This window comes from Laetiporus sulphureus, assembly GCF_001632365.1.
Source record: "Laetiporus sulphureus 93-53 unplaced genomic scaffold LAESUscaffold_3, whole genome shotgun sequence".
NCBI classification, from domain to species: domain Eukaryota; kingdom Fungi; phylum Basidiomycota; class Agaricomycetes; order Polyporales; family Laetiporaceae; genus Laetiporus; species Laetiporus sulphureus.
Genome location: NW_024468512.1, coordinates 848,900 through 873,547, shown reverse-complemented (window position 1 = coordinate 873,547; position 24,648 = coordinate 848,900). Strand labels below are relative to the sequence as shown.

Genomic DNA, 24,648 nt, shown 5'->3' with positions numbered 1-24,648 from the left:
GGCAATGCCATAATCTCTGACTCGATGCAGCGAGCGAGATGCGAATTGAAGCATCCTTCGCAGATAGCCACGCCACGTCCAGCAGACGAGAAGGAGTCGTTATGCGAGACTGGCATCGGGTTCATCGACGAGTTCGTCGTCAGCAAATATCTGCGAACGCCGCGTGATGGGGGGCCACACCGATCAAAATGAGATCGGGTGTCCGATCCGAGCACGGCTGCAAACGAGTCAACCACTCGCCATCCTCATAACCCACACCTCTTTCCCATTACACATTATTAATGTCGACTCCCATTCCCGCTCCCTCTGGCATCTCCACCCCGCTCGTACATGGTGCAGGCCTCTCCACCAACACCCCCGTCCTCGCGCCCACGCGCTCGATGACAAAGGATGGCGCCAACAGCAGCTTGGGCTCCTTCGGAGTGCGTGCTTTGCTTCCGAGAGGCGTTGTCTTGACCTATTATTGACCAGCTTGTAAACAGGTCAAGTCCGGACTCGCTCAGATGCTGAAGGTGTGTTCCGTATTCTGTCCGTCAATTTTCTTCTCCTAACCCTCTGGCAGGGTGGAGTCATCATGGACGTGGTGAACGCAGAGCAGGTGCGTCTATCAGTCAAACAAGTGTAAAATGTCTAACCTCCGTGCAGGCTCGCATTGCTGAGGAGGCTGGTGCTTGTGCGGTCATGGCCCTCGAGCGGGTACCTGCCGACATTCGCGCGACAGGAGGCGTTGCGCGTATGGTATGTCTTCGCAACTCGGCTCATTTCTCTCTCCTATTTACGTTGTGCTTCTCAGAGCGACCCAAAAATGATCAAGGAGATCGTCGAAGCCGTCACCATCCCCGTCATGGCCAAGGTCCGCATCGGCCACTTGGTCGAGGCTCAAGTGCGTGTGCCCTATAGTGCCGCTCCCCTATGCAGCATCTCACAGTTCCGCAGATCCTGCAAGCCATTGGTATCGACTACATCGACGAGTCCGAGGTCCTCACGCCCGCCGACGAGGAGCACCACATCAACAAGCACGCTTTCAAAGTCCCCTTCGTCTGCGGCGCACGCAATCTCGGCGAGGCCCTTCGCCGCATCTCCGAGGGTGCTGCCTTCATCCGCACAAAGGGTGAGGCGGGCACCGGCAACGTCGTAGAGGCCGTGCGCCATCAGCGCGCCATCACATCAGAAATTCGCAGAGCTAGCGTGATGAGCGAGGAGGAGCTCTATGCTTATGCGAAAGACATCCGGGCACCGTTCCATCTGCTAAAGGAAGTCGCGCGCCTCAAGAGGCTGCCGGTGGTCAACTTTGCTGCCGGTGGTATTGCAACGCCGGGTGCGTGGAGCAGTGCAGGTCTAGAAATTTCCGACTGATTCTGTTTGTTAGCGGATGCTGCGTTGATGATGCATCTAGGATGTGATGGAGGTATGTGTTCATAACATCAACACAGGATTACGCTTCTGATTGTTCGAATGCAGTCTTCGTTGGCTCCGGTATCTTCAAGGTCAGTCCTCTCCATTCATCTGATGTTAAGCCTGTTTCACGAGCGCCGCGACGCTCAGTCCGGCGACCCTGCAAAGCGTGCACGAGCCATCGTCCAGGCGGTACGTCAATCACACACAGTTCATTCTTCAAACACCGTTCACAGGGCGCCCATCACAGGTGACTCACTACAACAACCCAAAACTCCTTGCGGAGGTAAGCATTGCGGGCACCCGTCCTTCCGCAATAAGACTCTGATCACGCGTGTAGCTCTCGGAAGACCTCGGCGAGGCAATGGTCGGTCTGACGATGTGAGCCATTTCCGCTGTGATGATATCCTAAGGGTCACTGACTCGGCGGATACGATAGCAACGATGACCTGAAGGGCGGCAGGCTCGCGTCTAGAGGATGGTAGGTATAGCGGCGTCGTGTCTCGCGTCTCGTGAACTTGACTCGCTGGCCCTCGTCTTGGATACCTAGGCCCACATTAGAGGCAGCATACCCATTTGTAGCTGTAAAAAAGAGAAACAATATTTGAATCAATACGTAGTCACCTCTCCGAGCCAGATGCGATCGGGCATTTTGCTGGTGCCCACGTCATCGACCACGGGCGCTTGTTCGTCGCGTCCCCATCCACTCGCTTGGTACTCAGCTTAAGCTGATATTGAACGAGCACTTGCCCCGTCCAATATATGTCACTGGCGAACAAACTCCTCTGCAGAGTGGATTCGGACCGTCAGACAACCCCCACCATGTTCTCAGAGAAGAGAAACCCCGAAGACGAGCTCAAGGCTTTCGTTGCGGTGCGTACGCGTCGCCGACTTCTCCATACATGCGTCTGATAATGCTCAATTTCTACCGGGCGTGCTGCTCAACATCTTGTTACGTCTTCGGCTGTGACTAACTGCGACTGCACACGCAGGAGGACCCCGAGTCGCGATACACGTTCAGCAGCCCCGCGCGGGACGCGCCCGAGACGGAGATATGCAGGGAAGGCAAAGACAAGGGACGGAAGTGCATCTCGGTGCGTCCACCGCTCGGCAGAGAGAAGGCCCTTCTCTTGTCGACGTCCCGCCCTGACGCTGACCTGCACCCCCCCGCGACCCATGCGCGCGTTTCAGCTGCACATGCACTCGACCAAGATGTTCGCGGCCATGCAGGTGCGTCCGCGCCCAGTTTTGCTGTTGCTCCGTTTCATCAGCTAATCTGCGTGCGTGACGGCGTCTGACGCATGGAACGTAGGCTCAGGGATTCTTCTGTGCTCTGCCGATCGACCCTACGCGGACAGAAATAGAGTGCAGACGGATACCCGAGACATGAGATTGTGGCTCGTACATGACGCTCGGCACTCCGACGCGCGTACACTCTCTTGGTATTTTTGTAAAATTATACAGCTGTCATTGTACCGATATCATATAACGTATCTGCGAAACAAGTTCGACTGCACGAAAGGAAGATGCACGCGTCCGTCACGCGCTCTGGTGAAACCACAAGGATGACCAAGCGAGAGCGCAAGCTCGTTTCAAGCCGAGGCGGTGTTCTGTTCCTGGGGGCGAGGATGATATTCAATGCCAAGTTGTCCAATACGCGCCTTCTCCAGCTGCGCATCGGCGACCGCCCGACGTCGCTCTGCGAGCTCCAAGTCCATGCTTGCCATCTCCAACTCGTGCAAAGCCCTCTTCACCGCCTTAGAATGGGCCTCATACTCCGCAGCGAGTCGAACGCCCTCGGCATGAACGTTCCGGGTCTGCATTTTCGGCAACGTCACTCAACGTCGTGCATACACGTTAGCGCCAATAAATCTACTGACCTCTTCCTCGAGCTTTGCTTTGAAGCTCCTTCTCGGCTTCGATGGGGGCGCGGAAGGCGGTGCTGACTGCGGCTCCGCAGCGTACCCTCCTTGCCCCGGGCAGAGCATCGTTCCGGGATGCCCAGGACCGCGACGAGACCAGCTCGGCCTGGGAGGTAGCCCGTGGATCGGATGCGGGGATGAAGGTGTGGGAGGCGTCTTCACGTAATTGCGCGGTCCTGCAGGCGGAGAGCGTGAACGCCTTCGTCTTGGCGGAGGCCCATCGTCTTCGCGTCTCGGCTTCGTGGGTGACGGGACAGCGTCTCTAGCTTCCCTGGGTATCGCAGGAGATGCACTCACTTCTCTGTGTTCTGGCTTCATAGGTGACGAACCAGCTTCTGTGAAGGGTGATAGGAGGTCCTGCATCTTGACATCATCGTCGGTGTTGAGAAGCTCCATTTTTTGTCGCATCTTTCCTTTCTCTTCTGCGCGTGACGGCCATGGCGTAGAAGTGGGTCCCTCCATGGTCTCGGGCTTCACAGGATATGGAGATGGAATGATCGACTTCCTCTCCGGGCTGGCAGGAGAAAACACTGGGCTTTTACGGCGGGGAGTCTGAGGGATAGGGGAGGCCCTTCGCGAAACAGTGTGCACAGGACTGTTGGTGTGGGACGGCGGTGATAAAGAGTGGGAAAGATGAGCTTCCTGCTTAATGGAGGGACTTCGTCTGCCGGCACTCCTACTCCTACCTCTCTCCGCGCTTCTGCTTCTGCTGTTCTTGCGACTACGGCCACCACGGGTAGGCGAAGCGTTACGAGGAGTGACGACCCCAGATTTTATGTCACGTTCTGAGCGACGAGGACTCGCAGATTTTGAGTGGTTTCCCAGCTTCACTTCCGGCGCAGGAGACGTCGCGCGAGACTGTCCGTGCCAGGCAGACGGCCCAGAGCTCGGTGGTCTGCTGTGCCATCGAGCTTGAGGACTGCGCGGTCGTGCTCTCGGCGACATCGATCTTGGTGAACGACCACGCGCGGAGGCAGGCGAAGCTGAACGTCGAGGGCGGCCTATGGACAATAAACAAATGTTTTCGTATATACAAGCGGAGAGATCTAGACATACCTATGCGTCGAGGAGGTGACTTGGATTTACGTGGAATCCACACTCGCTCTGTGAACTCCTCACGCGGTCTCTCTCGTGCATGTCGCCAGCCCTCTTCTCGATAGTCGTGATAGCGCGGGGGACTGTACTCTCTCCGCTCGCGCTCGTACGCACCACGCGTCTCCCACCGCCTCAGGCGATCATGCTCCCTCTCCCATGCTACTCGCCGCGCGTCGTGAGAAGGCAAATCTCGCGCACGCCAGTCCCGCTCGCGCTCCCAGTACTCAACATACCTGTCGTCTTCCCTCCGCTCGTACGATGATGCGACGTAGGAGTCTACAGGGGGCCGTGGTGCCCTATAGCTGTCGACGTGACGCGCCGCCACGTAGGAATCGCTGGCATAGCGGGAGCGAGGTGGTGGCGATCGAGGAGGATAGACGTCTCGTTCGGGGCGGTAGCGGTCTGCCGGAGGCGGACGTGCGTAATGTCGGTAGTCAGGCGGGTATTTTCCTGGAGAGCCACTTCCAAAGTCGGGTTTCGGTGGTAAATGAGACATTTGCTTGGTGGCCTCCAGCCAGTGGAGGAAAGAGCAAAAGCGTAACGTACACGATCAATGAGACATTGTGGCTCCATAATCGGATGGCATTTGTTGTGGATTGTTTGCCTACAGCTTCGACGACTCAACGCCCGGCGATGTCCGAGGAATTTGTGTCGGAGATCGACAGCAGTGCTGTCGTCTTCGCGGCTTTCAAGCTCCTACGTCAACCAGCCTTGATTTTGCTGTCAAGGACCATGCATGGAGTGCCTCACATGAACATACTGAATTTCTCGAACGCCAGGTTGACACAAAGTTGGGCTGCAGTGGCATTAGCGGACCGGAGCCCGTTCATGACAAATTGATCCTGTTCCCATGATCGCAAATGACCTAATGCACACTACATAACTTATAGAGACCGTTGACCTATTCGTTGAAAGAGCGGTATACTTTCATTCTCCGAACAACTATCCTCCGTACCTGGCCCGAGAGTCGAGACATGGCTTTGAAGCAAGGTGGTGAGTCCGTCAGAGGTTTGCTCTTGTCCGAGAGTTGCTTAAGTTCCCGCAACGGCCCCAACGTCCACAGACGCCATAGAACTGGACATCGTGGAGCAGCGCCGAGAATTCGCTCGCTCGAGGACTTCCATATCATCCGGGAAAGATAGCCTGCGTGAGCTCGTGCACGAAACAGAGAATCACGCTAGAGAGTCTGCCGCAGCACAGAGTGTAAAATCAAAGCAAGAGGCGGTTTCGAGAGGTGCAATCTCTGCGGTTAGATTCCGGTCCTTCCGCCAGCATAGCAAGGTCCACTTCGTCACGCTGTTATACTCTTATTTCTTGCAAGGCTTTAATGATGGCTCGCTGGGCCCGTTGCTCCCCCGCATACAGCGACACTACGATGTGAGAGAATGACGACTTCTCGTATCTCCATTACTGATGATCGGTCCAACCTGCCACGGTGATTTAGATCGGATTCGACATCGCCTCCTTGCTATTCATTTGTATGACACTGGTATGTATGTTGCTCCGCTAATGCACATGGCTAACAGGCCCAATGTCTTAGGGCTTCATTGGCGGTGCAATCATGAACATCTATCTGAACGAACGTCTGGGTTTTGGCAAGGTAGTCTTACTCTGATGACCGGTCATCCCACACCTCTCTAATAACCCGGCAGGTTGTTGTAATAGGTTGGACAGTCTTCCTCACACTAAGAGGAACAAAGTTTATGTCCTCACGATTTTGAATAAGGGGCCGTTTTGCAGCTGATCGGCTATATGCTGATTAGGGTGGCCCGTTCCCTTTGATGTGTACTGGGGAAGCGTTCGCTGGGCTTGGCGTAGCAATGCAAATGGCACAGGCCGATGGTTTTGTCGGAGGCATGAAAAAGCATCCTAGACTTCTTCGGCATCCTGCATGCTTGTTACGGTGAGACGTTGCGAACCTCGTACGTCCCCGACGGCACTCGTTCTGACGACGGGATGCAGGCCTCGGAGCGTTTGTATCCCCCCTAGTCGCGACTCACTTTGCTTTTGCCCGGCATTGGTCATTTCACTACGTCGTTGCAGCCAGCATCGCGGCGAGCAATATCGTCGCGCTTGCGATCATTTTCCGTTTCCGTCAGCAGGCAGGTGAGTGAGCAGCTTCGTAAGACCTGTCGGTGATTGAAGTCGATTGTGGCAGAGCTCATGGAAGAGGCTGGACAGACGGTTCAAACGACGGAAGAAACGGCTGCTCCAGAGGGCAATGTTTACCGGCAAATCTTGCGTCGCGTAGAGATCCACGTTCTGGCCATATTTTGCTTGATATATGTCGGTGTCGAGGTATCCATTGGAGGTCAGTCTGGATGCCTATCAGACAAAGTGATCTATACTCAACTTGATTTAGGTTGGATTGTCACATTCATCGAGGACAAGCGCGATGGAGGAGCAACCGCAGGCTACATCTCATCCGGTTTCTTTGGAGGTCAATCTAACCCACGCAGCTGAACGTATATACCGCTTTGCTCAGATCACGTTTCCCCAGGTCTGATGCTGGGCAGAATTGCTCTAATCTGGCTCAATCGCAAGGTAGATGCAGCACGACTGAAGTCATGAATGCCTCAGCTGACGAGATTCATAGCTCGGCGAGCGTTTGTCGATCATTGTCTATGGCCTGTCGGTCATTGCGTGAGTCGAGATCATGTCGTCCACCTACAATTCCGACATTGACCTACGTCCAGATTAGAGGTCACCGTCTGGGTAGTGCCTTCACTACTGGAGAATGCAGTGGCAGCATCGCTCGTGGGTCTCCTCATGGGTCCTATGTATCCCATCCTGATGAACTATTCAACCTCCCTCTTCCCTAAATGGCTCCTTACGGTTCTCTCAGCTATATAGCTGGTTCCGCTGTCCTGCCTTTGATCGCAGGTCTCCTGGCTTCGAAATTTGGTATCGGAACTCTCCAACCTCTGTAAGTGCTACTTATCGTGATGAGCCAAGACTTGATGTACTGAACAAGCGATCAGTGTTGTTTCGATGACGTCGACTATGATTGTCATATGGATTCTAGTTCCACGACCGCGTCGCGTGGAGTAGTTTGCGAGCTCATGAATGCCACTGTCTGATCTATGACTACTGGCTTTGTAAATATAGAATGGCGTTGCAATGTAAAGCGCAATAGAATAGTACGAAGAGTAGTTCAACCGCGCGGCGTTGTGTCGGTGAACTTCAAGCGATATAGTAGGCTGTTGTCTCATGTTTGGCAAGAGCTTCTACCACTCAACACCCGCCGGCGAGTAACTTAACCTAAGGCAATTGCTTCGCTCACCATTGGTCACGGTACTAAGACTGGAATGTCTACGTCCCTCTATCCATTAGCATCTCTCGCGCAAATTGAGAAGACTCCTTCGCACGAGGATGGCATTCCCGACGAACTTGAGCAAGATCTGCGTGCATATGGATGCAAGCTCATACAAGAGGCAGGGATCCTGCTGAAACAGTGAATCTGCTGCTTGACCAGGGAATAAATAGTGCTGAACTCGAACGAGGGTAGAAAACAGGTGGCCATGGCCGCAGCGCAGATATTGTTCCAGAGATTCTGGTATGTCAGCTCTATGAAGCACTTTGGCATTGGGGTACGTGTAATCGCGATTGTCTCATGAGGGTTCGCTCATGTCTACTTCTCTTTACTGTGCTAGGATATAGGGATGGGCGCACTGTATCTCGCCTCTAAATTGGAGGAATGCCCACTACGAATGCGCGACCTCATCAACGTCTATGACCTGCTGTTGCAACGTGCCGCACACACCCGCTCACAGATTCTGGAATCAACGTCTTCAACGTCCTCGACATCCCACATCCGTTCCGAATTCAAGTATACCCCGATGTCTTACTTCGGCAACGCGTTTCATGACCTCAAAGATGCCCTCGTTATTGCAGAAATGCAGATTTTGAAGCGGCTCGGATTCAATGTGAACGTCGTACTGCCATACGGGACACTGGTCAATTATCTGCGACTGTTAGGCCTAACCAGTCGTGAGGACGTGTGCACACGGGCATGGGGCTATCTGAACGATGCGTGAGTGTCAATAGTATAATCGTTCCGGCGTCCTATGTTGATTTTCCCTGACACTAGCATGCAAACGCCAGTCTACGCTCTATACTCTGTACCGACTATCGTCAGTGCAGCAATACTGCTCACTACTCGACATCTGGGCATCCCTCTCCCCTCGTCGCCAAGTAATCGCTGGTGGGAGTTGTTCGACGCCGAATGGGAAGACGTATGGAGTGTTTGTGGGTATATCATGCGATTGTATCGAGAGAGGAGCGTGGAAGAGAGGACGCGGGTGATGGGCATGATCACAAAGAAAGGGGTCCGTCAGTGGCTTGACGAGAATCAACCGCCTCAGCAGCTTGAATAGATCTTCCCAGGTCAATTCCTGCCCTCCCAAGAGGAGCCCGCTCACCCAGTTTTTGCTTGTAGATATCTACCCGTGGACTCTCCTTGTCACGTTGCAATTAGTTCATTGATAGCACGGAATATGGGACATCTTGAATTGGTCCCATCGGTGCTTCTGCTTGGGGTATGCGATAAACACAAACCCCAGCTACTTGCATCTTTGGATTGCCCTTAGGTATTGCAACGCAGTTGATACATAATGCTCCCATTAGTTCATCGTGATAGTCCCCAAAAGCTTTTTCAGGTGGAGATTAATGGATGACAGAGTTGCTACGAAGTCATGTACCCGCGCTCGGACACACACGCATTTGCAGGAACATAGTGCAATGGATGTATTAACACAGACAGAGTACCGCCAACAGTGCCAGAGAGAAAAGAGAAGAGCTGAAGACCAGCAGCACTATGGTAACGGGAACAGGCAACATGGTAATCAGCGAGAAAGACAAAAGTCCGACAACACCACGACTCCGGCGCTGTAAGCATAGATAATGTAGCAAAAGACAATCAAAACTCTACGACCACCATCTCATCACCACACCACCGCTCCCGATCAGGCAGAAGTGGCCGAAATGGCCGAATGGTAGCATCAACGGGAGACACGCTCAGCAGCAACCACCAGATGTCGCCTGCGATACCGTCTGGCCTGGCGTAATGGTCGATGACTTCCCAGTTCCGCCGACGTTCGATGAGCTAGAACCCATGCTTTGAACATACTGTCAGTTACTTGATGTTTCTGAAATCGACCACACTTACCGGTCCTTGATCTGCTTCGCCATAGTTAAGAACGCTTGCTCGACATTTGTGGCGTTCTTCGCCGATGTCTCGAGGAATGGTATGTTCAGCTGGTCCGCGAATTCCTGTATGCATTCATTAATAACGGTGCCGGTCATAGAGGCATGAGATATTCACCTTAGCGGCACTGTATTCCACCACCTTCTTGCTCGTCAAATCCGACTTGTTGCCCACCAGCAGCTTGTTGACACCCTCAGACGCATAACGATCAATCTCCTGCAGCCACTGCTTGACATTCGTAAAGGTGTCTAACCCGCACAACGTAATTATGAAGACTGTCTTGTTGTGAATTGAACGGTTGCTTACCGTTATCGGTCACGTCGTAAACAACGATGATACCGTGTGCGCCACGGTAGTATGAGGAAGTAATCGTGCGGAATCGCTCCTGACCTATATAAAAGTTCATATCTCTGTGTTCAGCCCGCATACGAGACATACGCACCAGCAGTATCCCACTAGAACGTGTCACATATAGTTGGTCAGCACCTTTCGATATCGCGCGAACTGTAGAACAAGGTACGAAAAGAGGGATCGCAAGTTCTTCAAGACTGGAGTATACGTGACGCCGGACCACACAAACAACACCGCATGCTGCATGCGGGGCAAATATGGCGTATCCTGGACCACCAATGCGGACAAACGGTTGAGGTGACTTACAATCTGAAGCTTAACAGTCTTGCCCTCTAGTTCAATGGTTCGGATCTTGAAATCAACACCAATCGTACTGATGTAGCTCTCGGTGTATGTGTCGTCGGCGAAACGCAGCAAGAGACAAGACTGCAGTATGCGATGGTTGTTAGACAATGACATAGCTCCCATGCATATCGTCTTTCACAACAACGCACCTTGCCGACACCAGAATCGCCAATAAGGAGGAGCTTGAAGAGATAGTCGTACTCGCTGGTATGCATGGCGTCGAGAGGTCGTGCGTGAGAGTGTTGGTCGATGAGGGGCTGCTGAGGCAGATGAAGGTGGTGTACGTCGATGGGGGACGCTGGCTGTGACGCGCGTATGGCGGCGTGACCGGCAATCCCCCTTTAGCACAGCCAGCCCTGTAACATAGTATATTCGGATGCCTCAGCTTGTCTTTCTGTCCATGATGATGGTGGCGGTCAAGTGCGCAGAATTGACCAATGCGTCATATTCTTGAGCCTCGAGGAAACCTTTTGTTTGATTCGACCGGTTGTCGCCTACGACAGGACTCCGACCCACGACGCTCCAGGTAATGTGAGCTATATATGCTTGCTTTAATTGAATGCGCGGATGTTGCTAGCGCACGGTTTTGTGGTTGAACTCACTGACATCAAATATCGGAAATTTGACGTGGCAACTAGCCGTCAGGTCTTCAGACTTCGAGCGAAAATGAAGCATTGTATGCACACCGACAGCCTCTGTCAGCCGATTCGTTCTCCACGCATTGTATTCAAAATGCAACTCGCTTTTGGTGTACTCCCTCTTGTCGATCTGTAAATTCGGCTGCTGCAAAGGAGCTCTCGCACAATGGCTGCTAGTGGTGCTTCAATCCCGCTCACTCGTGTTCCTCGACGCCCTGGGTCAAGTCCTCAAGGGTTTAACAGTGCGGTCTCGCTATCTAATGCGAATGAATTGTAAGATTGCGATACTACGTATGTAAACGCTGACGTCAACCGTGAACGTCTTTCTGGGTTCCATGGATATGCCAGTGCCTATCTCGTGCCCGTAAGGTGGGCATCCCTTTACCTCTAATCGCGCCGCTGCTGTTCAATTCTTTCCAGCATCGGCGGACAGAACTTCATGGTTCTTCTCGATACAGGGTCGTCGGATCTGGTATGTCGCGGAGTAACGGCGGTAGTCCAGGTGTTCATTCAGACCTTTTCAAGTGGGTCGTCTCATCGAACTGTGTCGGTCAAGACTGTCAGGGCATCACGAAGTACAATGCGACGGCGTCGAGTTCTCTGTCACTGACAAACGCCTCCTTCCACCTGCAATATCTTCTGGGGTCTGTCTCTGGCGCTATAGGTACCGATACCGTTGCTCTGGGGTCGTACGAAATTTCCTCGCAAGTTCTCGGTTAGCGGTTGATTTCTTTCTAACTGATGGACAACTAAGCCAACGGTCTCCTTGTTTTCATGTGCTCGGCAGCTTTGGCGAATGCGACCGATGGACTTGACCTTTCAGGCACAGGCTACAGCGGCATTCTGGGACTTTCCTTCCCAGCGGATGCTTCCATTCCGAGTACCGATGGCCGGACGCTCGCCGAAAATGTTTTTGCGTCTTTGAATGAAAGCAACCGTTTCTTCGCATTCCAATTGGGGCGAAACCAAACCGGCTCCTCATTCACCATCGGGCAACTGGATCCTGCCTTCGCCAATTCTAGTTCTGACATGAATTATCTGCCTGTCTCTTCTGCTGGCGGCTCCAGTTACAACTATTGGAAGGTTCCTCTTCAATCCCTGACAATCAATTCCACGACATTCAATCTGTCCAAATCCGATGTGCAGGGTTCTGCGACGCCCATAGCTATCTTGGACTCTGGTACCACTCTGATTCTAGGCCCCTCCTCCGATGTACAGAGATTTTGGGAATCGGTCGGCGACGCAAGAAATACCGACGCAGGCTGGCAGGTCCGCTGCAATAGGGCTGTTGTCGTTGGCTTCATACTCGGCGACGCCGGAAATCAGAAGGAATATGTGATTGATCCTTCGGACATCAGCTGGGAACAGGGCAGCGGAAAACAAGACGGCTGGTGCATGGGCGGTATACAAGCTAACGATGGGGTAAGACCAATTTTTATTTGCTACCCCGTTCGACTCATCTTCTCTCCAGGTCTTCTCCGGTGATTGGCTTCTCGGAGACACCTTCCTCCGGGTACGCATTTGCACCGCCAAAATTATGCGAAAGCCTCCGCTGATTTCCATGTTCCTTAGAACGTGTATGTTACTCACCACGCGGCTATCGCTAGCCGACCGCCAATGGTCGGTCTGCGGGGACTCACCGATCCTGTGTCGTCTCTCGCTCATTTTCGCCAGGACCGAGGCAACGACTCTACGTCTCCTGGTCAAATTTATGCACAGCCTTATCAGTCTCATGATCTTACAGGAGCCGATATTTGCGGCATTGCCACAGCATGTGGCTTTGTGTTTGGTCTCTTCTTGACCTTCATTGTACATTCTTGCTTGCAACGGTACGACAGAAAACGGGTAGCATATTAGACGCAGGCGACTGTCACATGCGATACATTAGGGGATATACACTATGATAAAGCTGCTACAATTACAACAGATACTTGTCATATCTCGACGAGAACAATGGAGGACTTTCATGATGTGAAGATGGTTTAGTGTGCATCATTCTTCGGACCTTGGCTCTGGTCTATGTACCCTGGCTGGTATCCCGACTGGATATAACCGTTGGAAGCCCCGTTATAAGCGGCGGGGGGCTGTTGCCATGGGTTCTGTGGTACTGGTTGAGGGATGGGCCCAGGCAAAGCAGGCTCCCACCTGTCATGGCAGTTCAGCTAACGCGTAAATATCAAGACGCGATAATACTGACCCTGGCTGGATGGGCACACTCCACTGGCATATACAGCAAGTCCATATGCGTTCTGATCTCATAGGTATAAGGGGCACGAAGCAAAACTCGAACCATCTCCGCGATTTGGCGGACGTAACAGATGCTACACAGCGGACGCTCAGCATGTGCAACTTCAAACACACATAATGTGCTCTAGCTTACCGTTATGGCACCTGGGACAGACCCGGGGAGTCTGATCCCCAACCGGGTGTACCTTCGTCGGGCAGCCCCCTGAGCAAAATGGTCAATTGGGACTCATCTATCGCATTGGTGCTGCCAGTCGATCATACGTACAAACGAGAGGAATACAAACTATTACGTGGTGGTCAGATTTTTTCCGTCGAAAGCTGTGTGAGGGGGCTCACAAATGAAGTCCATGGTTAGCTTTACAATTAAATGTCGTCAAGCGGGTGATGGGCTATCGTGGATGTCGTATATGTCGTAGCAAAGAGAGTGCTGCTGCTCCAGTCGAGCTGCGCTGCGGTAGGTCTAGGCAGCGGGCGGCAGTGTTGCTTACATAAGCGATTGCCCCATATGCGTTGGCTCAGAGTTAGGTTTTACATAAGAGCCGCTCGCACTGCTGGCACAAAGTTCGTGGAGTCTTCCATCATTCAATTGACCTGGAAGATTTGACTTCTGCAAGCTTCAGGGCACATCACTTGGTTCAGAAAGTACAATTGTATTAGTCGAAGGCCATCAAAGACCGGCAGTGACTTCCACCCGCGACGTCCCTGCCATTAAGTATCATAAATGGTCGGCAATCTCGATGCGGAATGCATATTGTCTGGTGCTTCTCCATTAACGCGTCGGAACGCTCTGAAGTATTTTCCGAGATCTCGGTGATCATCAGGCCTAATAGCGTCCGCCTCATTAGTAGTGGGTATGTCATCGACGGGTTAGTCTGGCTATTTCCGCTGCAAGATTCCATTGCATCCCGCAACGACATGGGATTCGGATATGCTTGGCAAACAATGTGGATGCTCCTGCCTCTATGCGAAGCGTGAACGCATCACATTGCCATTCATACGATGTACGCCTAGTTTGATTGTGTCGTGATGCTGTAACAACGTTAATGCCGATAATTCGCTTGCGTTCAATCCAGAGGTCTCAACGTCAACGTCAACATCAACATCTGTACGTCATCACTCGCTCCCTTAGTCCGAGTCGGGTTGATGAAGCTCCGTGCAGAAGAACAACTTATTTTACACCGCACCAAATCATCATCACAATCGGTTCTTCCATACTTATGTTCGTTAGTCCCCGCTTCCTACCCTAATATCCTGTCGAACGCAGCGAGAAAACAGGGTTTGACATCTTGATTCTTCACCTTTACTCTTTCTCATGGCCAGAAGCGTTCGATCGCGGGGTCAATATTGATTGAGGAGAACACCTTGCAGCATCCTGCTTCAGGTTTGCTGGCCAGGATGTCGCTCCATGTCAATGCGGATCAACTCGTGCCAGTGTGACCCGTTGGAAAATGAAATTGGTGGGCGTGTGCGCGCGGGGTCTATGATGGGAAAGATTATCGTGTATGTATCAATCACCGTTCAATCAAATAAAGTAGTGAATGACTGCTGCGGCACGCCGACCCGTGGCATTGCTGCTCAGGGCGTATCGCCATGATTCAGTATGCGGACGGAAATTGAAGATGATGATTGGATGGTGCCGTGAACTCTTCCTTCAGCGTCCTTGCGTCTCTGTTCATATCTACGTGATTGCTATCTAGCAATAGCCTCGACCTTTGTCATAATTCCCTCGGATATGACACAACGAGGCTCGGGTCCTTGTGCTCGCCCTCCCGTTACTCTGCTTCTTGACACCGAGTCCAATTGAATGCGAACCACCATGAGAAATTGTCTGGCGCCATTGGGCTGGAGTCGTACCTGAGCGTCTTACTTCACGATCGCACACAGATACACGAGGTATCATCTGGCGAGGCAAAAATCCATATATAGTGGCGCACATGCATTTGGAAGCGGTGCTGTGACATATAATCTAACGGACCTGAGATACAGTGCTGGGGACGACATTTGGTGAGCATGTTTCACAAGGGGACAAGATTTGTTGATGAATACAAAGGCTCTAGTGATACGCCCAAGAAATGCACAGGTAGAATGATTGTTCCTGGTATGTGTAAGTATGGCAACATAGATCAGCGGCGGAGTAACATAGATGCAATGCAGATGATTAGTAAAAATGTTCGTCTCCTAGTTGGCGTCCATCATTGCTGACTGTAGACGATGGGACCACAACGCCGGAGCAAGCGTTGCTCTGGGAGATTGTCGGGTTCGAGAATGTGACGGAATTATGGTCGAAGAATGTCGAAGCAGCGTGGTAGTCGGTGGTGGCAGGTGGAGGAAGAATGGTAGGTGGGTGAGACATGTGATGGCTGCTCAGAGGCTCACTTGCACCGCTGAAACCATATTGCTGAAAATAAAACACTTGATCTAATCCTCCCTGCTCGCCTATACGTCCCGTCTGACCAGGACCCTCCAGGACCAGCGAAGGCGTGCTGGGAAACGCAGACTTGCTGTGGAGGGTGTCGATGCTCAGGCTGCTTGGCGGAGAATGTGCGAATGGGGACGTCGGCGAAGCCCGCTGAGACGGCATGGATCCATCATACATGCCCGTACCCGCACTGCTGGGTGGAGTGCTCGTAGGCCAATTACTATTCGTCGAGCAAGCAGTACTCGGGGCAGATGCCGGGCTAAGCGCGGCAGGAACCGTGCAAAGAGACAGTGATAGAGGAGGGACGCTGATCGGCCGATTCAGAGAGCGTTTTCCATAGGGATGTTCTGATGCTGATGACCGCAACAGATCATCTTCCAAGGGGCTGCCAGTGAAACTACGACCATTCCGAGTTTGTGAGAGTCGAGACTCCCATATCATCCTGATGGTTTGTTCCCGCTCGTCGCTTTTGCAGAACGTCCAGCGCATCTCCCGCAGAGCCTGAAGGCAGACTTCGACGTCCTCTGCACTGCCGGAGTCCCCCGCGAGCAAGAACCCTGCGAAGAAACATCCATCACGGATGAGGGCAGTGTCGAACTGGAAGAACTGCGTTCCTAAGTTGCGCCTGAGAATAGACACGACATGCCTGACGACGGCCTGACATCTTGTATTGGACTTGGCATGCAGTCGAACGATCGCGTCGTATTCGCGGCTTCGAGGGGATGGATGGCCGTCCGGAAGAAAGGGTGCTTCGGGTGCTGGCCGTGCAACGAGGCGTTGTTTTAGCGCTTCGCGTATGACATTGTCTGCGAAGCTCGTTAATTGATCAAAGCTATCCTCGGAAATGCCTGGAAAGACTTACGACACTCAAAAATGAATATCTGAGTTTGAATAATGGGTTAAATTGCAGTGTGACCATGCGTAGAAGCGTCTCTTACCTGCCAGCCATCGATGAACCGTTCAACGTCCTCAGTCTGGACGAATCCGTCCGTGCCGAGCTGCCGTAACCCCTCGAAGTCCTTCCAACATTGGTCAAGTGTCTCCCATGCATCGTGCAGCTTGACTTCCCCGATCTCACGGCTTTGACGGGCCCTGGGACCCGTGAGCGCGGCATGGACGTCCCGACATACGGACGCTATGCGGATGGGTATTGTCGCATAGCGGAAGGCGAACGTGTAGACGGCGGACGTCGCAGAGCTTTCTCCTACGGGAGGGAGAGTCGCCTCGAACGAAGTAAGATCATCATCAGTCCTGCGGAGATACAAGATAGCGCGTTAGCACGGAATTACGAATGTCTAGATATAGGATGCTCACAGCAAGATCCGGCCGCCTCTCAATCCACTGGTTACGCCGTCAAACACATGGGCATACCAGAAGATGCGCGCCCGGACGAGAGCATCTACGTATTCTCCTTGACCGCTGTTGACGGAACAAGCTGATGCGAGGCTGCAGATACTGTAGACTTGGCTTATGGTTGCCTCGTACATTGTCTATAGACCGATGAGCAGAGAGCACACATCATTCTGCGTTCCAGACTCACCAAACGCTCCAGAGGAGTCTGTACCTCTGTCACAACGGAGATCAGCAAGCCCAGCCTCACAGGTAAGGACGATGAGAACTTGCCTCGCGTCAGTGGCAACGTTAACAAGAGTACTCTAACACCATCCCAAGAAGGTTTCCGCAGGAGACCATGGATATCGATGAGAGACAAGAGTTCCTGGACCATCTCATTGATGCGGTCTTTTCGTCGACGCGCATTTACCTGCCCGTCGTACAGCTCTTCAACCCCATATTCGTTGACACCGAAGCTAGCAGCCCACACGACCAATACCAGTGCAACGAGCTGACCGGGAGCCTGCAAAGGCTCTTTATTGCCTTTGCAGAACTCATAGTACCTGTTGCAGTACTCCATCGGCTCCAGAATAGGTCCTGGACGAGGTAAATATCAGGGAGGGCAGGCAAAAGGGGCGTGCAGTCTCACTCACGTTGCGTATGAAATCGATGAAAGAAAGGAGAGTTGAAGAACTCGGGTCTGAGCCTCGGAATGACGCTACGAGGAGAAGGAACGGAATGTAGCGAGCCCTCGTCGCTCGAGTTCTGGCCATATACGGCTCTGAAGCAATTGTTGAGAATACTCCCTAGCCAAAGTGGATATCACCTACTCTACTTGCTGTAGACGGCGACCACGCCGAAGTAGCTTGACAGCTTTGACTTCAGCAAACTCGTCCCTGATGAAGATCTAACGTCGACATAGCCTGTCAGACACAAAGGAAACTTTACATACACGCATTTCAAGCCGCGCTCGCTGCAATTTGAACAGGGAGGATGTTGCCCTGATGGAGATACAGGCAGATCCTTGAGGTCGCAACGCACTCTGAGAATCAGGTCCACAAAGGTCAAGACGACACATGGAGATACGAATGGCAAACGCGAACCTTCTCATGCGACATGCGCCACATGCTGGATAAGAGGGCAGTGAGAAGAAGGATTATTGATGGGCATGCTTGGTACCCACCGCTGTATTGTTGCCGCGTGGATTTGGGCTGTCCAGGCACGCGCCGGCCCGTGGGGCGAGGGGAGGTGGACGAGGATCTGCTAGTCGGGCTCCTTGGCGACATTGGTCGAGAAGAGGCAGGAGCTGTAGATGCCCGGATGTAAAGTCAGGAGACCGGAGGGCATGAGGCGATGGAGGTTTTATAGGAGCGGAGGGAGATGCAGGGCGCGAAGCTCGGAGAACCAGATGGGCAGGAAATTGGATCTGGTACATTATCCTTCCATTATCCTTCCGTGTACGACGTGAAACAAGAGAAGCAGGCGGCTGGGGTCTGCGTTGGAAGGTGGGCGGCAGGAGTGGCGGGGGAGTTGGATTGGGAATGTGTATTCCAGTGTTTGGGCCGGGGCGTGTCAGTAAGAGCCATCGAGTCCATAACCGCCGTTCAAGGCCTGGCGGCGATTGGCCGCGCAAGAGCTTCCCTGAGCCCATTTACTCGCTGCAGCGCCATGCCATGCAAAGTTCTGATAAGTTTTGGAATTACGAAACGGCCATCGAGATTGAATCCGATCCCACCAAATCGGTCCTCGATTCCCATTTCGCCCCGCGTTGCCATCCCTGTCTCAGCCGCATCACCCCCGCCACATCGATCGCGACTCCAGCGCACATCCACCCATCTTCCTCCAGCGACCCGCCGTTCCAGATTTCTACTCACTTTCCGAGGAGATTATCCCAGCGTCTCCCCACAACTCCGCGACCTTTACGAGAATCCAACGTTGGCAATCTTCTCAGCTTCCGTGCGATATCGTGCCACCGGCAAATTCCACCCTAACATAGTGTCGGCATCAAGCGCAAACGCAAACATCCCAGGTGTTCTAGTATACAGCTCTGCGTGTTCTTGGAGCTCATGCCTCTGCCGCATCTACCTTATTATAATCCCTTGAGCCTTCACACCACCAACGCTCGCATTCACCGTGGGTCGAGAAGGCTACCCTGTGCGACTTCCGATGCGATCATGGGACGCCAAGTGTCACGGACGTACAAAGGTAATATGTTGCAATATGAGTATAGCATCCGGTCGACCGGAAACGTACTTGAAGGGATATTCCCAGCGGCACTGACATCCTTTATGACGATACTGGCTGGGAAAGGAATCAGCATCCTTCTCTCCCCTGAGAACGCATACACGTGTCTACCTAACGATGCCTACGTATCCTGCGATAACGTCGTAAAACCACCCGCTTTCTTGATAGCCCTCACTATTTCACCCGCCGTGCGCTGATCCGGGTTGAGTTTCCTATCCCGCGCCATGGCTTCAGCGTCTTGGCCGTGTTTAGCGACCAGTCGACGAAGAATAGCGACCTCTCCAGTAGAGGAGAACCGCTTTCGCGCTCCGTTATGTGTCAACATCTCTTCCAGTGCTGTAAATAGACCCCGCGGCAGTCCGTAAAATTTCCGTCAGCGTCCATTCACGAGAAGTGACAGCAATGGCTTGAATGAAGGTCACTTGACGGCACTTGCCTTGTACCACATGTGTGCTCGATGCACTTGATTGGCCAGCCATCGTATTCGAATTCAACCCCACCCACGGCGCCAGCTGTTGGTCTCGAGACGGATCAGGCAGATCATCTATAGTTTTCTCTATTGGGTCTGCTTCCGGCTCTTCTTCTGGTAACTCGACGCCCACTATATTGCCATCCTCGTCCCGGATAACGCGGCCATACCCCTTGGGTATGCTTGATGTCTTGTTTCCTGAAGAAGGTGTTGTGGATTCGTCGGGCCGCGAAGTCGTTAGAGGGGCGAGCTGTTTCTCGACCCCTCCAGATGCCGTCGGGTTGAGCGATGCAACGAGCCCCAACGCTTCGTAGCTGTTTCGTCTTACGTATGAGGCACTCACCCTCGGGGGTGGGAAGATAATGAACATACTTTTGTCTGACAGTCTTATGCTTGTCCCATGCATCTTGAAGTACTTTCGGACCACGAATGGCTAAGGATGTGCCACCTCAGCACAAGGTGTCCCTTTTATGAACGATTCGCGAGAAACCCACGAACGTGGTTGCTTGTTCAGGCTCTTCTTCGCACGACGAGAATGGCTTACTGGCTTGTAGGAGCCCGAGCGCAGCTTTTTTCTTTGACGAGGGTTTGCCATGTGTGGCCGCGATATCGGCACAAGAGAATGATCCGGCCCAAGGTGTCGATAGCGAAGCCGACCAGAAGCAACGGTAGGACGTTGAAATCAGGAGAAAGCAGAGGACAGAGATAAGTTATAAGGTAATGAGCGCAGGCGATCAAGTAACAGCGAGAGTGAAAGCGCCTTCGCGGGCGCTTCTCGGCGACCGCCCGAGCTCGGATGCGTTACAACTCCGCTCCTTCCCGGCCGCGGTCTTCGCGTCGAACACGACTCTACCCAGCATCGAACTCGTTCGTTACCAAACGACCATCTATTGCCCAAACGAAGCCATGTCCAAGATAACCCTCCACGCCGTTCCTGAGTATAAACGTCCCGCTGTGGTGCGTGCTTCTCTGTACTATTTCAAAATTCCAGGCCGGTCTCACAGACGCGATCCTGCCCTCAGTTGCTGCGCAGATGGGGAGCCAGCTTGGGTGTCTGGGGCGTCGGCTTTGGCATATACGCGCTCTACGTGCGTATCATGATAAGGCTGCGACTCTGTTCGGTTTTTCGCTGACCTGGCATTTCGCCGCACTAGTATCTCTCAGTGACGCCATTGATGAAGCGGGAAGTGCTCGTCAAGGTGCCTGTGGTAAGTAGGACGATCCATTCTACCCAGCCGCGGCGGGCCCGCGTGCTGACATCGGTTTTAGATAGGCAGCTACTACGAGGATAAGACTCCTGCGTCCGACAAGCCATTCTAAGTTGGAAGAACGCCCGAGACGGCCTAGCGAATAGATTTGTGCAGCTACTGCGCAGCTATATGCTTCTCTAGATATGAAGGATCATCCAGGGTCGCTTCAATACCGCATCTCACACTGGGACTCGCTCGGAACAGAATACACTGCGCATTATAGCTTCGAAGGAGACCGATTGTGCGGCTCCAGTCCACTTGTGAGATCAATGCCGAGTTTCCTTTCTAATTGCTTGATAGCACCGAGTGAGTTGCCTATCGGTACATCTGCACCAACAGAGACGCCCGACGCGGTAGAGGAAAATAATCCAAACCATGAGTAAGCAGAGTTACGAGACAACGGAGGTTAGGGAAAGATTTTAACTCACGAATGGTCTCCATTCCAAGATTCTGGGCTACTTTAAGGTTCCTGTGATGGGACATCACGTCAGGATAGAGACCGCGCTAGTCGTGGCTAGATTCACGCACATTCCCAGGTCGTCAAGAAAGACAGCCTCGTATGGCTTGATACAATTTCGTTTGCAGGCCAGCAGGTAGATCTCAGGATCAGGCTTCCTATCCGTCACCGTCTTAGGATGATCGTCAGAGCTTAAAGGATGGGGACGAGCACAAACCGCATTCCCAGCGCACTGGAGTCGCAGAAGTCGTCGAACAGTGCTCGCAGTCGAGGCGGCGTTGGTCCTTCCTTCCAGCCAAGAAACGCCAGCTCGGATTCAATTGTGAAATCAGGACACTGTTCCGCCGACGGTGGCACTTCTGCGATCATATCCAGGCCCGTCTTGGAAAAGTTGTTAGTGAGCGCGATGACACGCCACCTCCCGGCAGCTGCATGGTGTTTCAGGTCCATTCAGTCAGTCGGTCTCCCCCGCAGACGTAATAGCCCGATACGAGCCTCTGATACGCCGGATTGCTTCCACCACTACTTCATCAAAGGATCCGCTGTCACGCATCATCCGACCGAATAGCTATGAATTTATTGAGATGTGGAATGGTTCTGCCATTTAGAGCTCACCTCCCTGCCATCAATTTCCAGTTTGTCAGGGAGCTTGGGATGCTCTGTACGTTGTCGTAAGCCATGCTCCGGCGGTGCGAAATTGCGATAGTATCGGACATATACCTATTCCCTTGCGTTTGCAGTATTGCATGTACCAAATATTGTTCAACTTGGTGTCTGATAGCTCGCGGCCAAAGGCCTCGTAGAAATGGAACAATGACGTCTCTCCCCGCTCGAACTTCTGCCATGCACCGTGACGGCCACGTCCCGTTCTGGCAGGTGTGGCGTGAATTCCTTATGCTCGAATGCGATGATGGCAAGCCTCACATGGCACAGTTTATGTAGTTGTCTGGAATCCCATGCTCTCGCTCGTAGGCTGCAATAGCGAGTAGCGGGCTGCGGCAAACGACGCCGCCAACCTACAAGGCAGAATGCCGGATTAGCCTTTCGGCGAGAGACGTGAGGTGAACCGTCATCGGCGAACCGTACGTCGAATATCACAGCCTTGAGATGCGGAGAAGTCATGCTGTGCAGTGGCAGGGATCGTGGGGGTCGGTGCTGACGAGCACTTGGCTAGTCGAGGGGGGTGGCCATCAGCGCAAACGGATCAGGGTGCTGGATTGGCGGGCCGGCGACATACACGCTTCGGTTAGATGCCGGCGGTTGGACGCACGTGGACGTCCCCGGTTGCCAATTCAAGCGCTCGCAAGACGCGCCTGCACCGGAATCCAGTCCTCGCGACTCCAACGTGTCAGATACCACCACGAGCTCGTCTCCGACGCAGTACTTAGGCGATGCAGCCAGTAGGCGAACACAGCTCGCCAAGTTCGTGTACGATGAGCGCCGCGCCGCAAGGGCGCTGCAATGTCCACTGCGGGCCCGCCCTGGCAATACACTTCATCTGACTCGGTGCTCGCCGCTGACCTGACGCTGATGATTTAAGGCGCCCAACATGGCAATGTCGCCGCTCTGTCAGCGCTCCTTCTCCTGACTCTCAACCCCCATCCACGATGTCCGTTCACTCAAGCCACAGTCATCACCACCATCATCATCACCACCATTCGCATTCACCCTCGTCAGCGTACAGATCGAGCCCATCATTGTCGCACTCGAATAGCCACACCGATCGCGACTTGCCACCCTTGCCAATTCCCCCACCCGGCGCCGATCCTCAGCTATGGCGATGGTTCAGTGCCGTGAATACCCATCACACCGGACAGATTACGGTTTCAGAGCTGCAGAACGCACTTGTGAACGGTGAGCGCATTGCGGTCCGCCTGTTGGAGTAAGAATATTCTAATCGTGGATACGATGATGGTCAGGCGATTGGTCGAGTAAGTGGTCTTTTCAGTACGGCTGCAGCGCTAGTCTTCTAGTTGTGATGCGGCAAGCGTGAATCGCTATCTTCTCGAAACTGATAATCGTTCTGATGCCTGCAGAGTTCGATCTTGACACGGTCAAGATGTTGATGACCATGTTTGTACGTGCCTCACATTCATGGCTCGCATAGCGATTGACTTGAGTATTGGTCATCTCAGGACACTGATCGAAGTGGATCTATTGGATTTAATGGTGAGCTTAATGCGGTAGACCACACCCTACGATCAGGATTGATTGCCTCGTGTAGAGTTCTGCGGTCTGTGGAAATACATTCAAGACTGGCAAGGAGTCTTCAGACACTTCGACAGAGACCGGTCTGGGTCCATTGAGGGATATGAGCTGGCCGAGGCGCTTCGCAGCTTTGGGTACAATCTTCCTCCTTCAATTCTCACTCTGATAGAACAGAAGTATGGTGGGTAGTCACCGCGTCACTTCATATGCGACTGATTAACTTCCATTCCGTTACGTATGCAGCTTCTGCACCCGTCGCCGCAGGATATGGTGGCCCTCCGCCTGGCATCACTTTTGACCGTTTCGTCCGTGCTTGCGTAGCTGTCAAGTCATTGACGGAGGCATTCAAACGGTGCGTTTGAGATATTTACGGCGTGCTGTCCAGTCAGGCTCACGGGCGTTAAGGGCCGATACGAACGGGGATGGTTGGGCACGGCTCAACTATGAAGACTTCATGAAGGTCAGCTGGTGCAGTCTGGTTGTCATGTCGCTTAACTCATTGGTTGCGCAGATTGTGTTGAGTGCGCCGTAACCACATCGGCGGCACATTGATAGGAAGGAGCCATTCTCAGAGCAATTGCATACCCCATATGGGCTAGCAGCGCCCCTATAATACTATGAGAACCCTAAGCGTACGAATCTGCTGTATGATATATCCTCACTCGTATCAATTAATTTATGCGAATGCGAAATCTGCAGCGTCCATGTAATTTTTGATCCCGTAGCGGAGGCGGGTCTAATGGTCGCGCCCGCATATCCTGTTGATGTCGTTTGCCTTGCCAAGCACGATCCTCAATCATGGAAGCTAGTGGAGAATAGTTTTCCCGCCATTAGAAAACCACATCCCCTAGCGTAATACGTACGTCCGCATGTATCATTTGCACGGACTGTGGCTGGTCCCGAGCGAGTCAGGGTAAGAAGTCGCGCATGGCCATCAAAGTCCGGCCGCCTTGTGTGATCATTCCGGTGGGCAGCGCCGTCAACGTATGGTCAGCGGAGATGATGCTTTTACACAGAGTGTCCAATGCAACCCCACAGACAGATCAAATACGCGAGACAGAATGTATGCG

The 24,648-nt window shown here is 52.9% G+C and overlaps 13 protein-coding genes across 13 annotated transcripts; 7 read left to right on the top strand and 6 right to left on the bottom strand.

Annotated features, from left to right (window-relative positions):
• Window positions 1–225: 225 nt before the first annotated feature.
• LAESUDRAFT_720649 (vitamin B6 biosynthesis protein) lies at window positions 226–2,027 on the top strand. Its single transcript, XM_040907855.1, has 12 exons — window positions 226–422; window positions 483–512; window positions 563–598; window positions 646–738; window positions 794–883; window positions 937–1,318; window positions 1,370–1,408; window positions 1,462–1,487; window positions 1,546–1,587; window positions 1,646–1,681; window positions 1,736–1,776; window positions 1,835–2,027. The coding sequence occupies exons 1-12, from the start codon at window positions 282–284 to the stop codon at window positions 1,878–1,880; spliced, it is 1,002 nt and encodes a 333-aa protein (XP_040769161.1). The 5' UTR covers window positions 226–281; the 3' UTR covers window positions 1,881–2,027.
• Window positions 2,028–2,217: 190 nt separating this feature from the next.
• Window positions 2,218–2,785, top strand: LAESUDRAFT_755073 (uncharacterized protein; the record flags this gene model as incomplete). Its single annotated transcript, XM_040911986.1, has 4 exons — window positions 2,218–2,268; window positions 2,388–2,489; window positions 2,587–2,625; window positions 2,708–2,785. 4 exons carry the CDS (start codon window positions 2,218–2,220, stop codon window positions 2,783–2,785), a joined length of 270 nt encoding a protein of 89 aa, XP_040769160.1.
• Window positions 2,786–2,987: 202 nt separating this feature from the next.
• On the bottom strand, window positions 2,988–4,908 carry LAESUDRAFT_710924 (uncharacterized protein; the record flags this gene model as incomplete). Its single annotated transcript, XM_040906802.1, has 3 exons — window positions 2,988–3,212; window positions 3,276–4,318; window positions 4,374–4,908. 3 exons carry the CDS (start codon window positions 4,906–4,908, stop codon window positions 2,988–2,990), a joined length of 1,803 nt encoding a protein of 600 aa, XP_040769159.1.
• Window positions 4,909–5,132: 224 nt separating this feature from the next.
• On the top strand, window positions 5,133–7,568 carry LAESUDRAFT_809351 (MFS general substrate transporter). Its single transcript, XM_040914136.1, has 13 exons — window positions 5,133–5,405; window positions 5,476–5,789; window positions 5,857–5,901; window positions 5,953–6,012; window positions 6,065–6,077; window positions 6,375–6,518; window positions 6,571–6,723; window positions 6,775–6,852; window positions 6,913–6,956; window positions 7,009–7,055; window positions 7,109–7,169; window positions 7,258–7,338; window positions 7,394–7,568. Exons 1-13 carry the CDS (start codon window positions 5,387–5,389, stop codon window positions 7,490–7,492), a joined length of 1,158 nt encoding a protein of 385 aa, XP_040769158.1. The 5' UTR covers window positions 5,133–5,386; the 3' UTR covers window positions 7,493–7,568.
• Window positions 7,569–7,703: 135 nt separating this feature from the next.
• LAESUDRAFT_671377 (cyclin-like protein) lies at window positions 7,704–8,901 on the top strand. The gene is made up of 4 exons (XM_040905461.1): window positions 7,704–7,866; window positions 7,921–8,002; window positions 8,066–8,445; window positions 8,503–8,901. The coding sequence occupies exons 1-4, from the start codon at window positions 7,721–7,723 to the stop codon at window positions 8,786–8,788; spliced, it is 894 nt and encodes a 297-aa protein (XP_040769157.1). The 5' UTR covers window positions 7,704–7,720; the 3' UTR covers window positions 8,789–8,901.
• Window positions 8,902–9,031: 130 nt separating this feature from the next.
• Window positions 9,032–10,614, bottom strand: LAESUDRAFT_720645 (ras-domain-containing protein). Its single transcript, XM_040907854.1, has 7 exons — window positions 10,464–10,614; window positions 10,276–10,395; window positions 10,061–10,073; window positions 9,925–10,008; window positions 9,736–9,866; window positions 9,580–9,683; window positions 9,032–9,528 (listed from the first exon to the last, which is right to left on the bottom strand). Exons 1-7 carry the CDS (start codon window positions 10,527–10,529, stop codon window positions 9,429–9,431), a joined length of 618 nt encoding a protein of 205 aa, XP_040769156.1. The 5' UTR covers window positions 10,530–10,614; the 3' UTR covers window positions 9,032–9,428.
• Window positions 10,615–11,118: 504 nt separating this feature from the next.
• Window positions 11,119–12,809, top strand: LAESUDRAFT_734274 (acid protease; the record flags this gene model as incomplete). The annotated part of the gene is made up of 7 exons (XM_040910498.1): window positions 11,119–11,225; window positions 11,301–11,321; window positions 11,373–11,424; window positions 11,478–11,667; window positions 11,740–12,374; window positions 12,424–12,465; window positions 12,525–12,809. The coding sequence occupies 7 exons, from the start codon at window positions 11,119–11,121 to the stop codon at window positions 12,807–12,809; spliced, it is 1,332 nt and encodes a 443-aa protein (XP_040769155.1).
• On the bottom strand, window positions 12,776–13,603 carry LAESUDRAFT_671372 (uncharacterized protein). Its single transcript, XM_040905460.1, has 5 exons — window positions 13,536–13,603; window positions 13,465–13,482; window positions 13,333–13,401; window positions 13,150–13,273; window positions 12,776–13,097 (listed from the first exon to the last, which is right to left on the bottom strand). The coding sequence occupies exons 1-5, from the start codon at window positions 13,546–13,548 to the stop codon at window positions 12,935–12,937; spliced, it is 387 nt and encodes a 128-aa protein (XP_040769154.1). The 5' UTR covers window positions 13,549–13,603; the 3' UTR covers window positions 12,776–12,934.
• Window positions 13,604–15,246: 1,643 nt separating this feature from the next.
• Window positions 15,247–18,328, bottom strand: LAESUDRAFT_269015 (uncharacterized protein). The gene is made up of 11 exons (XM_040901792.1): window positions 18,134–18,328; window positions 18,054–18,078; window positions 17,903–17,992; window positions 17,781–17,846; window positions 17,604–17,731; window positions 17,242–17,547; window positions 17,159–17,184; window positions 16,933–17,108; window positions 16,557–16,869; window positions 16,481–16,499; window positions 15,247–16,424 (listed from the first exon to the last, which is right to left on the bottom strand). Exons 1-11 carry the CDS (start codon window positions 18,234–18,236, stop codon window positions 15,358–15,360), a joined length of 2,319 nt encoding a protein of 772 aa, XP_040769153.1. The 5' UTR covers window positions 18,237–18,328; the 3' UTR covers window positions 15,247–15,357.
• Window positions 18,329–18,853: 525 nt separating this feature from the next.
• On the bottom strand, window positions 18,854–20,558 carry LAESUDRAFT_720638 (uncharacterized protein). Its single transcript, XM_040907853.1, has 5 exons — window positions 20,162–20,558; window positions 20,036–20,096; window positions 19,631–19,977; window positions 19,306–19,530; window positions 18,854–19,251 (listed from the first exon to the last, which is right to left on the bottom strand). Exons 1-4 carry the CDS (start codon window positions 20,256–20,258, stop codon window positions 19,316–19,318), a joined length of 720 nt encoding a protein of 239 aa, XP_040769152.1. The 5' UTR covers window positions 20,259–20,558; the 3' UTR covers window positions 18,854–19,251; window positions 19,306–19,315.
• Window positions 20,559–20,691: 133 nt separating this feature from the next.
• Window positions 20,692–20,983, top strand: LAESUDRAFT_642690 (uncharacterized protein; the record flags this gene model as incomplete). Its single annotated transcript, XM_040903741.1, has 3 exons — window positions 20,692–20,751; window positions 20,818–20,871; window positions 20,933–20,983. Coding segments are annotated over 3 exons (165 nt in total), but the record flags the coding sequence as incomplete, so codon positions are not given.
• A 147-nt stretch (window positions 20,984–21,130) lies between these two features.
• On the bottom strand, window positions 21,131–22,492 carry LAESUDRAFT_642904 (HAD-like protein; the record flags this gene model as incomplete). The annotated part of the gene is made up of 9 exons (XM_040903753.1): window positions 21,131–21,240; window positions 21,342–21,382; window positions 21,442–21,528; window positions 21,588–21,788; window positions 21,847–21,938; window positions 21,986–22,029; window positions 22,091–22,239; window positions 22,295–22,386; window positions 22,457–22,492. The coding sequence occupies 9 exons, from the start codon at window positions 22,490–22,492 to the stop codon at window positions 21,131–21,133; spliced, it is 852 nt and encodes a 283-aa protein (XP_040769150.1).
• A 626-nt stretch (window positions 22,493–23,118) lies between these two features.
• On the top strand, window positions 23,119–24,041 carry LAESUDRAFT_629691 (EF-hand; the record flags this gene model as incomplete). Its single annotated transcript, XM_040903378.1, has 6 exons — window positions 23,119–23,224; window positions 23,407–23,447; window positions 23,506–23,539; window positions 23,595–23,759; window positions 23,822–23,930; window positions 23,984–24,041. Coding segments are annotated over 6 exons (513 nt in total), but the record flags the coding sequence as incomplete, so codon positions are not given.
• Between the last annotated feature and the right edge of the window lie 607 nt (window positions 24,042–24,648).

What these genes read in the sequence shown, in the direction of transcription:
- LAESUDRAFT_720649 (XM_040907855.1), top strand. Translation starts at nt 282, where the DNA reads ATGTCGACTCCCATTCCCGCTCCCTCTGGCATCTCCACCCCGCTCGTA. An exon ending in ACGTGGTGAACGCAGAGCAG is followed by an intron (nt 599 to 645) that starts GTGCGTCTATCA and finishes ACCTCCGTGCAG; the next exon opens with GCTCGCATTGCTGAGGAGGC. An exon ending in GCAATGGTCGGTCTGACGAT is followed by an intron (nt 1,777 to 1,834) that starts GTGAGCCATTTC and finishes CGGATACGATAG; the next exon opens with CAACGATGACCTGAAGGGCG.
- LAESUDRAFT_809351 (XM_040914136.1), top strand. An exon ending in CTCATCCGGTTTCTTTGGAG is followed by an intron (nt 6,853 to 6,912) that starts GTCAATCTAACC and finishes ACGTTTCCCCAG; the next exon opens with GTCTGATGCTGGGCAGAATT. An exon ending in ATGCAGTGGCAGCATCGCTC is followed by an intron (nt 7,170 to 7,257) that starts GTGGGTCTCCTC and finishes CGGTTCTCTCAG; the next exon opens with CTATATAGCTGGTTCCGCTG.
- LAESUDRAFT_671377 (XM_040905461.1), top strand. Translation starts at nt 7,721, where the DNA reads ATGTCTACGTCCCTCTATCCATTAGCATCTCTCGCGCAAATTGAGAAG. An exon ending in TGAAGCACTTTGGCATTGGG is followed by an intron (nt 8,003 to 8,065) that starts GTACGTGTAATC and finishes TTACTGTGCTAG; the next exon opens with GATATAGGGATGGGCGCACT. An exon ending in TGGGGCTATCTGAACGATGC is followed by an intron (nt 8,446 to 8,502) that starts GTGAGTGTCAAT and finishes CCCTGACACTAG; the next exon opens with CATGCAAACGCCAGTCTACG.
- LAESUDRAFT_720645 (XM_040907854.1), bottom strand. Translation starts at nt 10,529, where the DNA reads ATGCATACCAGCGAGTACGACTATCTCTTCAAGCTCCTCCTTATTGGC. An exon ending in GCGATTCTGGTGTCGGCAAG is followed by an intron (nt 10,396 to 10,463) that starts GTGCGTTGTTGT and finishes CGCATACTGCAG; the next exon opens with TCTTGTCTCTTGCTGCGTTT. An exon ending in TTACGACGTGACCGATAACG is followed by an intron (nt 9,867 to 9,924) that starts GTAAGCAACCGT and finishes TGTGCGGGTTAG; the next exon opens with ACACCTTTACGAATGTCAAG.
- LAESUDRAFT_671372 (XM_040905460.1), bottom strand. An exon ending in CTGTCCCAGGTGCCATAACG is followed by an intron (nt 13,274 to 13,332) that starts GTAAGCTAGAGC and finishes TCCGCTGTGTAG; the next exon opens with CATCTGTTACGTCCGCCAAA. An exon ending in AGTGTGCCCATCCAGCCAGG is followed by an intron (nt 13,098 to 13,149) that starts GTCAGTATTATC and finishes CTGCCATGACAG; the next exon opens with GTGGGAGCCTGCTTTGCCTG.
- LAESUDRAFT_269015 (XM_040901792.1), bottom strand. Translation starts at nt 18,236, where the DNA reads ATGTCGCCAAGGAGCCCGACTAGCAGATCCTCGTCCACCTCCCCTCGC. An exon ending in CACGCGGCAACAATACAGCG is followed by an intron (nt 18,079 to 18,133) that starts GTGGGTACCAAG and finishes CCTCTTATCCAG; the next exon opens with CATGTGGCGCATGTCGCATG. An exon ending in GGCGCATGTCGCATGAGAAG is followed by an intron (nt 17,993 to 18,053) that starts GTTCGCGTTTGC and finishes CCTGATTCTCAG; the next exon opens with AGTGCGTTGCGACCTCAAGG.
- LAESUDRAFT_720638 (XM_040907853.1), bottom strand. Translation starts at nt 20,258, where the DNA reads ATGGCAAACCCTCGTCAAAGAAAAAAGCTGCGCTCGGGCTCCTACAAG. An exon ending in CATAAGACTGTCAGACAAAA is followed by an intron (nt 19,978 to 20,035) that starts GTATGTTCATTA and finishes AAGACGAAACAG; the next exon opens with CTACGAAGCGTTGGGGCTCG. An exon ending in GAGCACACATGTGGTACAAG is followed by an intron (nt 19,531 to 19,630) that starts GCAAGTGCCGTC and finishes GTCTATTTACAG; the next exon opens with CACTGGAAGAGATGTTGACA.